Source organism: Saccostrea cucullata, unplaced genomic scaffold (assembly GCF_032062105.1).
Source record: "Saccostrea cucullata isolate Sc308-1 unplaced genomic scaffold, CSIRO_AGI_Scuc_v1 ctg793, whole genome shotgun sequence".
Taxonomy (NCBI): domain Eukaryota; kingdom Metazoa; phylum Mollusca; class Bivalvia; order Ostreida; family Ostreidae; genus Saccostrea; species Saccostrea cuccullata.
In genome coordinates, this window is record NW_026923446.1 from 10,032 (window position 1) to 22,194 (window position 12,163).

General features: G+C 31.3%; 1 protein-coding gene across 5 annotated transcripts in view; it reads right to left on the reverse strand.

The window, feature by feature from the left end:
• Positions 1-8,037: 8,037 nt before the first annotated feature.
• The window catches only part of LOC134264056 (uncharacterized), a 44,854-nt gene continuing 40,728 nt past the window's right edge, over positions 8,038-12,163 (reverse strand). For 4 of the 5 annotated variants that reach the window (XM_062746354.1, XM_062746355.1, XM_062746357.1 and 1 more), the window contains 6 exons: positions 10,342-10,428; positions 9,710-9,874; positions 8,997-9,098; positions 8,528-8,770; positions 8,334-8,426; positions 8,038-8,184 (listed from right to left, as the gene is read on the reverse strand). In XM_062746354.1, the coding sequence (XP_062602338.1) occupies positions 8,116-8,184; positions 8,334-8,426; positions 8,528-8,770; positions 8,997-9,098; positions 9,710-9,874; positions 10,342-10,428 (759 nt within the window). In that variant the 3' untranslated portion in view covers positions 8,038-8,115. The remainder of the gene's footprint in view (positions 8,185-8,333; positions 8,427-8,527; positions 8,771-8,996; positions 9,099-9,709; positions 9,875-10,341; positions 10,429-12,163) is intronic. The other variant, XM_062746358.1, reaches the window with a different exon arrangement.

Sequence of the window (12,163 nt, forward strand, 5' to 3'; positions counted from 1 at the left end):
TCTCTCAACTACTTGAAAAAAATATTTAATCGTATTAGGGATGTCAACGAATATTCGAATATTCATTCGATAAGTTGATATTCGAATATAAATTTAAGATTCGAATATTCGTTTTTTAAGTTTATATCATTTAAAAGAGAGAAAAATCTGTCAAGTTTAAAAAAATCTGAGTTGTCTTGCAACCAGACAAATAGAATCGAGCATATGATTTGATACAAAATTTAAATACATTCCTCTTGGATTATCTTTAAGGTGTGAAGAGTGTTTATATTAGAATCATTCATTTGATACTAACATTAGTGGTATAACAGTGTTCAGTAATTACAATTAGTTTTAATTGTTGTATGGACACAGCTGTACACTTATACACATGAATCCCTTGTTTATGTTTACACAATTAAGAATCATTATCAGGAAATTAATAAACTAAGAATAATTGCTTTTAAGTTATCTGTTTTTATTTCAAAACTTAATAGATCAAGATAATTTTCTCCAGTAAGTGGTATGCGTGGTATAAATTTGTAGGAGTCATCAGTGAAGTTTTGAAATTTCAAAATATTTTTTTAAAATTATGTTTTAGATTTTAACCCTTGATATATTCCATAGAATACTTTGAAAATATATAATTAAGCTACTTTCATATGATAAAAAGTATACTGGTTGACAGGAGAGTGAAGATATCTATATTATAATTCAAGAGCATTTATTTCATCGAATATTCGAATATATTCGAATACTCCCATCGAATATTCGAATATCAATTGTTGACAATTTTGACATCCCTAAATCGTATATATCATGATAAATCTACAATTGGATATTTGCTGTTGTATAATTTCAATACGTGTACATGTATGTATAGACATTGTATTTAAAACAATTATTGTTAAATTTATGTTGTGCTATCATAACCCAGATTTGTTATTGATTTGAGTTTTACCTTGCATGTATTTGGTGAAGTTAAGTATTTTATTAATCAAATGTTAATAGTTAGATATATAAAAATGAATTTTAATGTGTGGTGAAGTACTAAAATGTAAAGATGAGAAAATGTGCTTTGCATAGAATGCACTGTACTTGTTCATTTTTTGTTGTATGTGTGTTTAAAGACGTACAGTTATATCTGCTTACTTTTCACCCACTTTTTATGTTAGACATACACTCTGCTGATCAAATCATCTCTCAAGTGAAAAATATTTTTACTTCTGATGCTTTTATATATCATCTATTCATCTTGTTGTGTACTTTGCACTTTAGCAATTTGTTTGATGAAAATTAGCTCTTAGTTAGTGTTTTTAAACAACCTATAGTCCCCTCCAATTTCACTGGTAGGGGACTAATAAGGATGTAAAATAGTCTGAGAAGAAAAAAAATTATCTAGTCATTCTTAATCACATTCTGCCATTTCCATGGTACATATGCACCCAGTACACGTCATATAGAACTGTATTGGATGTTCTCTACAACCTTTTCACATATTCAGTACTAATTAGACAATTATGTTTTTGTTAATTTGACAATGAATCTTTCATGTACCTCGTATCTATTTTATCTATCATGAACAAACAAAATTATTTTTGGACATTCCAGTTTTATCACAATCTAAATTAAGGTCTGTGGTATTGTGCAATATCTTTCTTATTTGTGGCTATTTTATATATATCATATTTTGCAAGCTCATTTAAATAACACTTTTCTTATTCAATGCAAAAAAAAGGCCTTTTGATCTCAATATTTTGTACTTAAATTTTTGCTCTGAATCCATTCAACATTCATAAAGCTTGAAAACTGAGTTTATTTGATTTGTAGCCAGCACTTTTAAAACTCCATAATTTAGAAATATCTTTGAATTATCATATAAATTTTACACACTGCTTTAATTGATTTTAGCATAATTTGTGAATCTTTTATCTTTGATTTCAATCGAGGATTTTTTTTCTGTTTTATTCAGCTAAATCGTATATGTTTGAACCAGTTTAGAAATATGTTTATTGTTGCAGTTATGATTGTTAACTTTCTTTTCAGTCGAAATGTACTTTGTATCAATATTAACAGTGATCATATTTCTTCTTCCCATTATGAAAAAAGGATTAATGTGCTTAATTATTATGTTTTAAAATTAATTTTGTTTATTAATCATGAATCAAAAGGTGTATAAAGTTGCTTCAGGAAAAAGTTCAACTGGTGTCACTGTATGTGGAAGAATCTGTGATTAACAAGTGGTACAAAGAAATTGAAACTACAAAAGTCTGACACAGGACTAATGACTTATCATGGATTTCTCTGTTAATGCCTTTTGTTTTATATTCACCATGTATCTGTATTTGTTATTTATAACATATGGCAGTGTTATTGAATCAGTTATATTTATGGCAACAGGTTATGTTCATCTGATCATATATTGCCTTACATTTGTTGTTTTTTCCCCCCTTTCTTTCAAGTTTTGATGGAAATATATTTAAGTTGAATGAAATTTTGTGTTGTGTTTCTGTTTCCTTACAGAGTTAATTTTTCCAATTAAAAAAAAAAAATTATATTTTTCTAATTAAAAAAAAAATTTCATACTATCGAACACAAAATTTTAATTCAAAAGAAATTTCATCTGAGAATCATTTAATCAGTTGTTTTACTTTGGTTACTTTGGCTGATTACAATCCAATAATAAACACTGACCCTTTTCAGAGGCCTATTTTTAAAAAAAAAAAATGATCCAATATATACCAGGGTAGATTACCTTCAAATTGAGAGAAAGTGAATATATGTACTTATTTCCTATCTAGCTTGTAACACGAGCTTTCATTGGTTACAAAGTCGGTTGTAAATTTCTGTACACCCGACTTCAGCCGGGGGTAAATAAAACGTGACGTCACAATGCATAGTTTTTCTATAAAACAAAGCAAATGACATGACGTCACAATACACTCTAGTACGTAGTAAATCTTATCGATAGATTGAGACACAGAAGATTGGATTTATGTTTTACAAAGAATATTTACGGATACAGAGGAAATAAATTCGTGATCCAGGTTCAATCAAGGGTGTACGGGGATTTACCCCGGGTTGTATTCCATACACCCTTCGGCCTCAGGGTGTATAGAATAAAACCCGGGGTAAATCCTCGTACACCCTTGATTGAACCTGGATAACTAATACATGTATTGTTTTTTTTTTAAACTTTGTTAACATATTGAAGCAGTATTATACGTTTTTATACACCCATTCTTTAGACAGAACATATTTTATCTTGCTTGAAATCATCCATGCATTAAATGTGCTGATTAAAGATTAGCAATATTATTAATGTGCAAAATTAAAATCTCTGCAGAAATTTCTTATATATCCCTATAAATAGAATCAAAATATTTTGGCCCCATGTATTTAAAAAAAAACAGAAATTTAAATTGCTTGCTCAGATTTGTAGTTTATTTCAATAAATAACTAACAATTTACTTACAACAAAGGGATACAAGATATTTACAAATAGTGTAAGAAAAACACAAACATATCACAGATGCTTTGGTATATAATTCAAATTAAATGACATAAAGTTAACAATATACATGTAAATGACAAATTATTAAATACACTGTAGTATCAAAACAAAACTACAAAGTTAGTAACTTATGCTAACCATTCATTTAACATGCACGTTCCTTTTGGCATAATTTTTGTAGAACTTATGGCAAGATTTCAATATATTGTTATACACATGTATTAGTGAATTAATTAAAAATATTTAAGTTCCGATTTTCAGAAAATCTTTACCAGGCAGTAGTTCAAAGACTACGAAAAATGTACATAGGGTTGAAAAAAATTTAAGAGATTTAAGATATTCACTTGAATTTAACATTAAGTTTTCCTTTGTAACAGTTTGTATGTCCTTCAAGTGATACTGGAAAGAAAAAAAAGTACTATTAACTAAGTGTTACCAGGGGTATTTGCAAGCCAGAACTATCTGCAAGTTTCGTGACCTTCTTTCATTCATGAATATTTCTCATCCATAAGCAATACTTTACTTATGTTTCTAGGTAGAATGTTAAATCAGTCACAAATAATAATAGTTGCAGATGGATTCCACCTCTCTAATCACAAAAAAAGAGAATAATTGTTAATTGGTTTACAATATGAGTTGGATTTTTGGTCACAAAATTAAGCCAGTACATATGCAAAGATTGAAGGTGTATGTTACTGATACAGAGAAAGCTATTCCCTAAAAACTGAAGGGAATTGAACTCAATCCAAAAGCTATTGGATTTTTTTTCTAACAATGAAATACAAAATGTGTTCAGATTAAAATGCATAGAAAACTGAAAGCTATTTGGAATTCCCAGCTTTAATAGTGTGCATGTATACATCATTGGAACAGGTATAAATCTCTAATATCGTCAATGTGCTTCTTTGATGATATGCATTTTGAGGCCCCTAAATATTTTTTGCTCTTTTGGTGGACACCTTTTTTTTTAATGCAAGAAGACTGCATAAAGAAACTGTATCATGAGATTGTTGCTGAACCCGTACCAAACATTCTAACAAATGCTCATGAGAAGCTCATGAGACTCACATGAGAATCAAGTAAGAATTGTATGCAAATTAGGTAGAATTGGATTTTGCTCATGTGCAGATTGTTAGTCTTTGTTAGGGAGGAAAATACTAACCAAAATGCACATGTGCAAAATTATGCTCACCTCAATGCTCATGAGCAAAAGTCTATTCAATTTGCTCACCTAAGAACAGCCTTATTTAAGATATAGCATTGGTAGTGATTTTTCTAAGTTCAGTTTTCTCACATGAGCAAGAGGTGAGGAAATTGGACATAATCAAAATTCAGTATTACGAGTAGAACCAAAACCAAAGAATTACAAGTCTCAATTCCTCACGTGAGGCTCACGTGAGGAAAAAATACTTTGTCACTCTATGTGGTCCAAGCTTTCCCAAGCCTTTATTACAAATTGACCATGTGTTAAGTGTTAACACTTCCTGCTGATAGTATCACAAATGATTGGGGACCAGGCAGGAATATCTTAATTTCTTGAGCTTCTAATCTTCAATTCCCATCAATTTGAAAATACTTTGCTCTACCTAAACAACCTGTTGTGTCCCCCACTGTTACTTGAAGTGGGGCAGTATCCAATGAGGAGAGCCAGTCAGGATTTGTGCGCCTTCTCAGAGCAGTTCAAAATTTCAATACAAAATGTTTGTGAGGGACACTGAACTTTAAAGTATATGGATTAATACAGTAAAGAACTGAAATATGCTTTTGGAAATACATGTCATCACCATTTTGAACTAGATGCCAGCCTTTAAAAGTTACAAATGTATCCAGTATGTTCATGGATGAGGAAATGATTAAAGATCAATTAGATATTACCATGGTGCAGCCACAATGAAGGAAAATTTCAAAGATTTGCTGATCTGAGAATAGGGTAAGTGCTTTGAAATTTACTATCCCCCCTTCTCATTTCAGATATTACTAATTTAAAAAAAATATGTTTTTGTGTTATATCAGTGTATTTAATTTTGATATATTTAATGCAGAATGTTGTCAGGAATTACAGTTTAATTAAGAACTATAAATATGGTAAGAACAGGTCAGAGTGTACAATTGACAGCCTCAGTGCGGTATTCTATGAATTTACATGTATTTAAGTTGCTAATTAAATATTGATGCATATGATTTTTCTATTGACTGGCTTAATTTTCATGACCAACGGAACCTTGAAAATATACTAACTATAACTTCAAATTTTTTGCAGATGAAAGTTGGAATCAAAGGATCTGCAGATTAATCACGGGCCCTAGCTGAGCTTGCATACATGACAAAGTTCTGATGTTGGCACTCATTTAAAGGAAATGCAAGGAAAAAGAATGGAACAGGATGAATTCGAATTGGTTCTGATTCTAATGACCACTGGATTATTTATTTTACACACAAGTATGAATGCATGCCACTGATAAATTCGGCAAAGGCAGAAACATCTACTTAGCCTCCAAGACATTTTACTTTAAGACAACTTTAATCCATCTAGTACTAGTGCAGTCAAAAATGTTGACTGGACATTTACATTGGATGTTCTATGTTAGTCTACTTGAAATGGAACTATTGGATAACAATACTTTGATTGATGTGTACTGTACATAATTATGATAATTTAATTTAATTTTTTATTTCATTTTAAGTTTAAAAAATGAAGTTCACTGAATATAATTATGCAAGCATCTATTTACATGTATATGTTGCTCAAGAGTATTTTAAAATGTACCCAAATGAAAAAGAAATCTAACAAAATACTTTCAAAATATCTTCAAAACACTACCAAATCATACTTTTATATTTTCTTAGTATGTTTTGAAAGTGTTGCATTTAACGAAACATCAATGCTATACTTTACAGGATGGGGTGGCATGGTATTTTGTTAATGTTTCATTACAATGTTGGTGTTTTATTAATGTTTCATTACACTCTGCAGAATGAAATTGCATTTTGAAAGTGTTTCATTATACTTGTCTGCATCAAATTAATATTTTGTTAGCATTTCATTTGATTAACAGACATGTTAAGGGTTGACTTATCTAAGAGCAGTAAAATCTTCCAAGAACAACTTATCTATTTATATCCTGTGTTACTAGTTTTGCGCCAATTTTCAAACCACCAGCACTAGGTCAGAGAGAAACATAGAGATTGGTGAAGGGACATGTAAAGTGTTAGTATATATATTGATCCCTGATTGGAAAAAGCAAAATCAGGATGAATCTGGATATAACAGAGGTATTTATTTATTGCATGACATAAAGTTCTTTTAAACTGGACTACAGTTAAACCTTCAATCTGTGAATGTGGATGTGTATATGGCCTGTTTTTATTGGGTTTTTGTTCATTTTAAGATTGTCACCTTTAATCCATATACTACCCAGCTTAGATCAGTTTATAAGCACTGGGTTAAATGAATTATAAATTATACTTGAAAATTCTGTGAAAATGTATGTGAATGGAGAAATGGTCAATGGATTGAGAATTATATCTCTTACACCAAAGGATTTCACTGCAGAGAATGATCGATATAAGAGAGTGATCATGAATCGAACTTGGTGTTTTTAAATGTAGGAATGGTGTGCTATTGTCTATTGAACAATAATGTCAAACCTGGAATTCAAAATACTGTGAAACAAGATGTTTATAATATGTTTCAATATGAGACTGTGTTTAGATGTTTTCAAAGACTTGTGAATTTGCTAATTATAATTTTAAAAATTCAAATTTAGTGGTTTATTGATGATTTGTTACTTATGCTTTGTTAGTATTTTGTTAGAGTGTTTTGTTAGCCTCATTTGCATGTGATTTTCTATACTAATGGAATACTATCAAAACACAGTGTTTTGTTAGTAGTTTGTTAGAGTGTTTCGTAAGTATTTTGTTAAAGCGTTTTGTTAGTAGTTTGTTAGAGTGTTTTCAAAGTAACTTGTTATAGTGTTTTGTTAGCTCATTTGCATGTGATTTGCTATACTATCAAAACACTTTCAAAACATATGTTTTGTAAGTAGTTTGTTATAGTATTTTGTTTCCCCCTTTTTTTCATTTGGGTAACTGATGAAATACATTTTAAAATTACATAATTATATAATGTTAGTAATCTGAATTTTGTTCTATTGTTGCTTGTTCAAGTGAGCAATTGTTGCACATGAGTCTCATGAGCCTCATGAGACTCATGTGAGCAATATTCTAGGTGAGCAAAATGATTCCTCACGTGAGCAAAAAAATGCTCATGTGCAGAAGCCTGCTCACGTGAGCATTTTACCGAATTTGCATGTTAAATTGCACATGAGACTCACGTGAGCAACTCAGGTGAGGAAATCTGGTTAGTCCTCACGTGAGCTACTCATGAGCAAATTGTGAGAATGGTTTGGTATGGGAAACCATGCACTGCTTATGCTGGTATTTGCTTGTGTCATAGGTGCAAACAAATTTTTGGCACTTTTCCTCATATGATGATCTATGCAAAAGAAAAATGCATCAATAGCTCTAAATTGGTTGTCTTTTAGCTTAGAGTTATTGCATTATCTCTCTTGAAGTGGCACAGCGAAATTTGTGATATTAAAAAAATTATTCACTAATTTTTCTCAGTTCTTGAGTGTGGGTGCATTCCTGAGTCTTTTGATGTACTCCTGGCCCCATTCCCTCAAAAGGCCCTGTAAAACAAAGAAATTTTTACATAAGACTTGATTTAAAGAGTATTTTAAAGGACATGTACCTAGAATGATTGAGCACATTTTACAACATCATGCAGGTATTGTGGAATTTGATTTTGTTGCGGTGTATTTTTGATGATCAGTCATACCTCTGCATAATTGAAAGACTTAGCAATCCTGCTGTAAATTGGTCTCATTTCCTCATCTGAGTATAGGTACTTCGCAATCTCTCCTGGCATACTCTAAATAAAGTCAAAGATCAAACATCAATCAGAATTTTCATCAACAATTTAAAAAATATACAAATTGGATGTGGTTTCTAGAGAAACAAAAAAACATTCACCATCATAGCTCTTCCTCTGGATACGGAAACTCGTCGTACAAGGTAAAGCATTGTCGTAGCGATGACCTTGAGATTACGCTCGGCGACATCTGACAACTGCTGATTAGACAGTCCGTAGTCTACGGGTTTCATTAGTAGCGTCGTGATCAGACTTCTGGATATAAAGATCCCGATGATTAACATAAAGGCCTCTGGGTCTCCGATACTTGTGGTTCTACCATTCTCTGTAAACTGGAGTCTGTCCTGCAATTCAATGACAGAAGTGGGGTATGTGTAAAAGTAGGACTTCTATATTCCAACAAATGATGGATAATTCCTACAATTGCCCACCATTCTCTGTAGGCAACACAAAAAATAACCTAATTATCTAGATTTTTCCCCCCATTATCTATCTTTAAGATTTTCTTGGAAGTCAGTTTTATTCTCCTTTGATACATGTAAGATAGATAAAGTCAAATCCCAGACTTACCAATTCGACTTGCCAGAAATAACCATCAGGAAACCTCTTTCCATTTCTGATAAGTTCATAAACAGCTGATTTTCTATGAGTTCCTAAGACACCAGTGCTGGGCTGTAAATTCATTGAGTATAGGTGATCAAACTTCAGGAAATTTCATTATGATGATAACTTAAAATCATTACAAAAGTTCCAGCAAGTTTTGCCATTCACTGTAAACCAACTTTTATTCGCGTGTGAGAAATTTTCGCTTAGTTCGCGAGAGCCTCGTTATAGCGAATATTTCTCGCCATGAACCGGTCCTTAAAGTGTATATGTGTTTATTAACAACAGATCCAAAAAGGCTTAGATCACAAAAATTAATTGTTGCGAATTAGGTCATCCCTATTAAATCGCGAAATTAAGTCGTCGTGAATAAAAGTTGGTTTACAGTACATCTTAAATGATGCAAAAGTGCAGATCACTTGACTAAGTTAAAGACTATCATGTCAAATACCAGTTACCATAATTTCTGTAAAATGGTAAACCATTTATCATAATTTCTGTGATGTGTATAAACCACCTACCATTATTTCTGTGATGTGGTTTAAACCACTCAGTAATACCATAATTTTCTATAATGGGGCAAACCACCTACAATGTATTCTGTGACATGGTGCACCACTTTCTTTCTCTGATGTGGTAAACCACTTACCATGATTTCTGTGATGTGGTAAACCACTTACCATGATTTCTGTGATGTGGTAGATCAGGTTCTCTACTATATACTGTAATTCCTGAATCATTGTCTGTCCCTCTCGTTCCCCAGTTCTCCCCCGCACCAGGTTAGACAGATCATAAGCCTTAGGGTTTATTGCATCTGCAACGACTGGGTATATATTTCCACTAGGCTGAAATTAAATACAATTTCCCTCAAAAAGAGCAACATCACATAATCAATAAATTATAATTCAAATTCTACTGACCCCCCCCCCCAAAAAAAAAATATCCCAAGTTCTAAATAGCTCAGTAAATTTAAATTTTATAATTTGCAAGTATGAGCATTAATGCTATCAAATCCCCCCCCCCCCCCCCCCTGAAAAAAAATATTAAGATATGTTTATTATTCCCACATATTAAAATATATTTATTATTCCCACATGGTAATTAATTTTTAATAATGATCATTTATACATGTACATGTATTCATTTTACTTCCTCAAAAATGAATGGGTCAGGAGAGCTCTTGTACTCCAAAGATGAAGGATGATGGGTCATGTTCATACTTAAATGGTCATTATTTTTTTTTATTTCTTGCATAGTTGAAAATGATGAAGATTCATGATAAAGGATAAAAAGAAACTTAAATTTCACTTACATTGAGGTATATTCTGTGAAGTGCTGCGACTATTTCTTTTAAGATTATTCCAAATAAAAATACACTACTGGGGCGACTTCCTGCATTCTGTAAATTCAAAAAATTATCAACTGAAGTAAGAAATTGAATCATAAAAGAATTTATTTAATTTTTTAAAAATTAATCTACAAATAAATCTACAAAATGACTGGAAAATTACTCTTTTTCAACTTCTTATGTACTAATGAAAAATCTTTTAAACTAATGAGATATTAAGTAATTAAATAATTTCATATACATATAAGATAAGATCTTGCTCAGATTTTGTTAGGTAAGTAATATTAAGTTGCAAGCATATATAGATTTATTTACAATATACATGAACAATGTTTAAATTTGTTAGTTTACTACTGCTAAGTGATAAAATTGATAGAAAAAAAGTGTCAGTTAGTTACGTACTGTCTATTGATAAAAACAACTAGTGTTAATTTGTTATTGCTAATAAAGATAAAATAACTGCAGTGTTAACATGTGTTAGTTATTGATGAATTGTCAAAATAACAGGAAATTACAACACAGCACACAAACCTCTGACCTGGTCTGAAATGTGGACTAGCGGTATAGCAAAGAAACTGTTTATAATTCAAAATAAAGAGTTGTTTGTGAAACACTTATGCCCCCTCTAAATAAATGGAAATTTTATAAGTCCAAGGGGCTTAACTAAGTCAAAAATGGCTTGATTGTACCCAAAACAGAACTTGACCTAGATATTTTTATGATTAATCTGTATACCAGATTTCATTATTAGTATATGCAACCTCTGCAAGTCCAACTCTGCATAACTCAAAACAAGCATAACTCTGTCCAAAATGGCTTGATCATTACCACAACTTAACTTGAATTAGATATTTTTATGATAAATTTGTATACCAAATTTCATTTCAGTTTGTGCAACCCCTGCAAAGTAAATGAATGGAAACTTGGTGGACTGACAGACATACCAACCGACAGACAGCAGCAAAGCAATATGCCCTCCCTTCATCATAAGGGGGCATAAAAATCAGTAAGAGATAAGAGAAATGGATTGTTGGAAAAATGGAGGAATGGATTGTTTTCAGTAAATAATCTATAGGACTATAATGGTAATAGAAGCAGATTTATTCTGAGTATTCTTGTTGGAAGAATTTGTTAGTAGAAGAGTGGTAAAAATTATAGAAAATTTTTCATATTTAAAAGATGAACTACTAGTTTATAAACAAAAAAAGAACATTTTTGGGGGGAATTTGAAAACAATTTAGACAACATCAGAGCAATATAGATAAACCTTATATTCTTTGCTAAAATAAATAACATAACAGTAAAATATGTATCTGAATAAATGATCTGAGAGGCTAGCTATTAAAACAATGGGCCACATCTCTCACCTAAGCATTAATTGTGGATGGGAAAAAGTAGAAATCAGTTCAGAATTGAAAGTTTCTAAATTAAATATATAAGTGGTCCCAACCTATCCTTAAAGGGGAGTGGGCTATGATTTGAACAAACATGAATGCTTGCATATTTCTTTGACTAACTTTTTCTTTTTTACCCTTTGAACTTACATTGGCCCCCACCCTCCCCTGTCATGATTTGAACAAATCTTAATCTACACTACCTGAGGATGCTTCCATAGAAATGTGACCAATCGTGGCTTTGTTGTTCTTGAGAAAAAGGTTTTTTAAAATTTTTTCCTATATAATTCTATGTACTAAAACTTTGATCATCCCTTGTGGAAGAAAATTGAATCTACATTACCTGAAAATGTTTCCCATAAGGTTCATTTTCCCTGGCAAAGTTGCTCTTG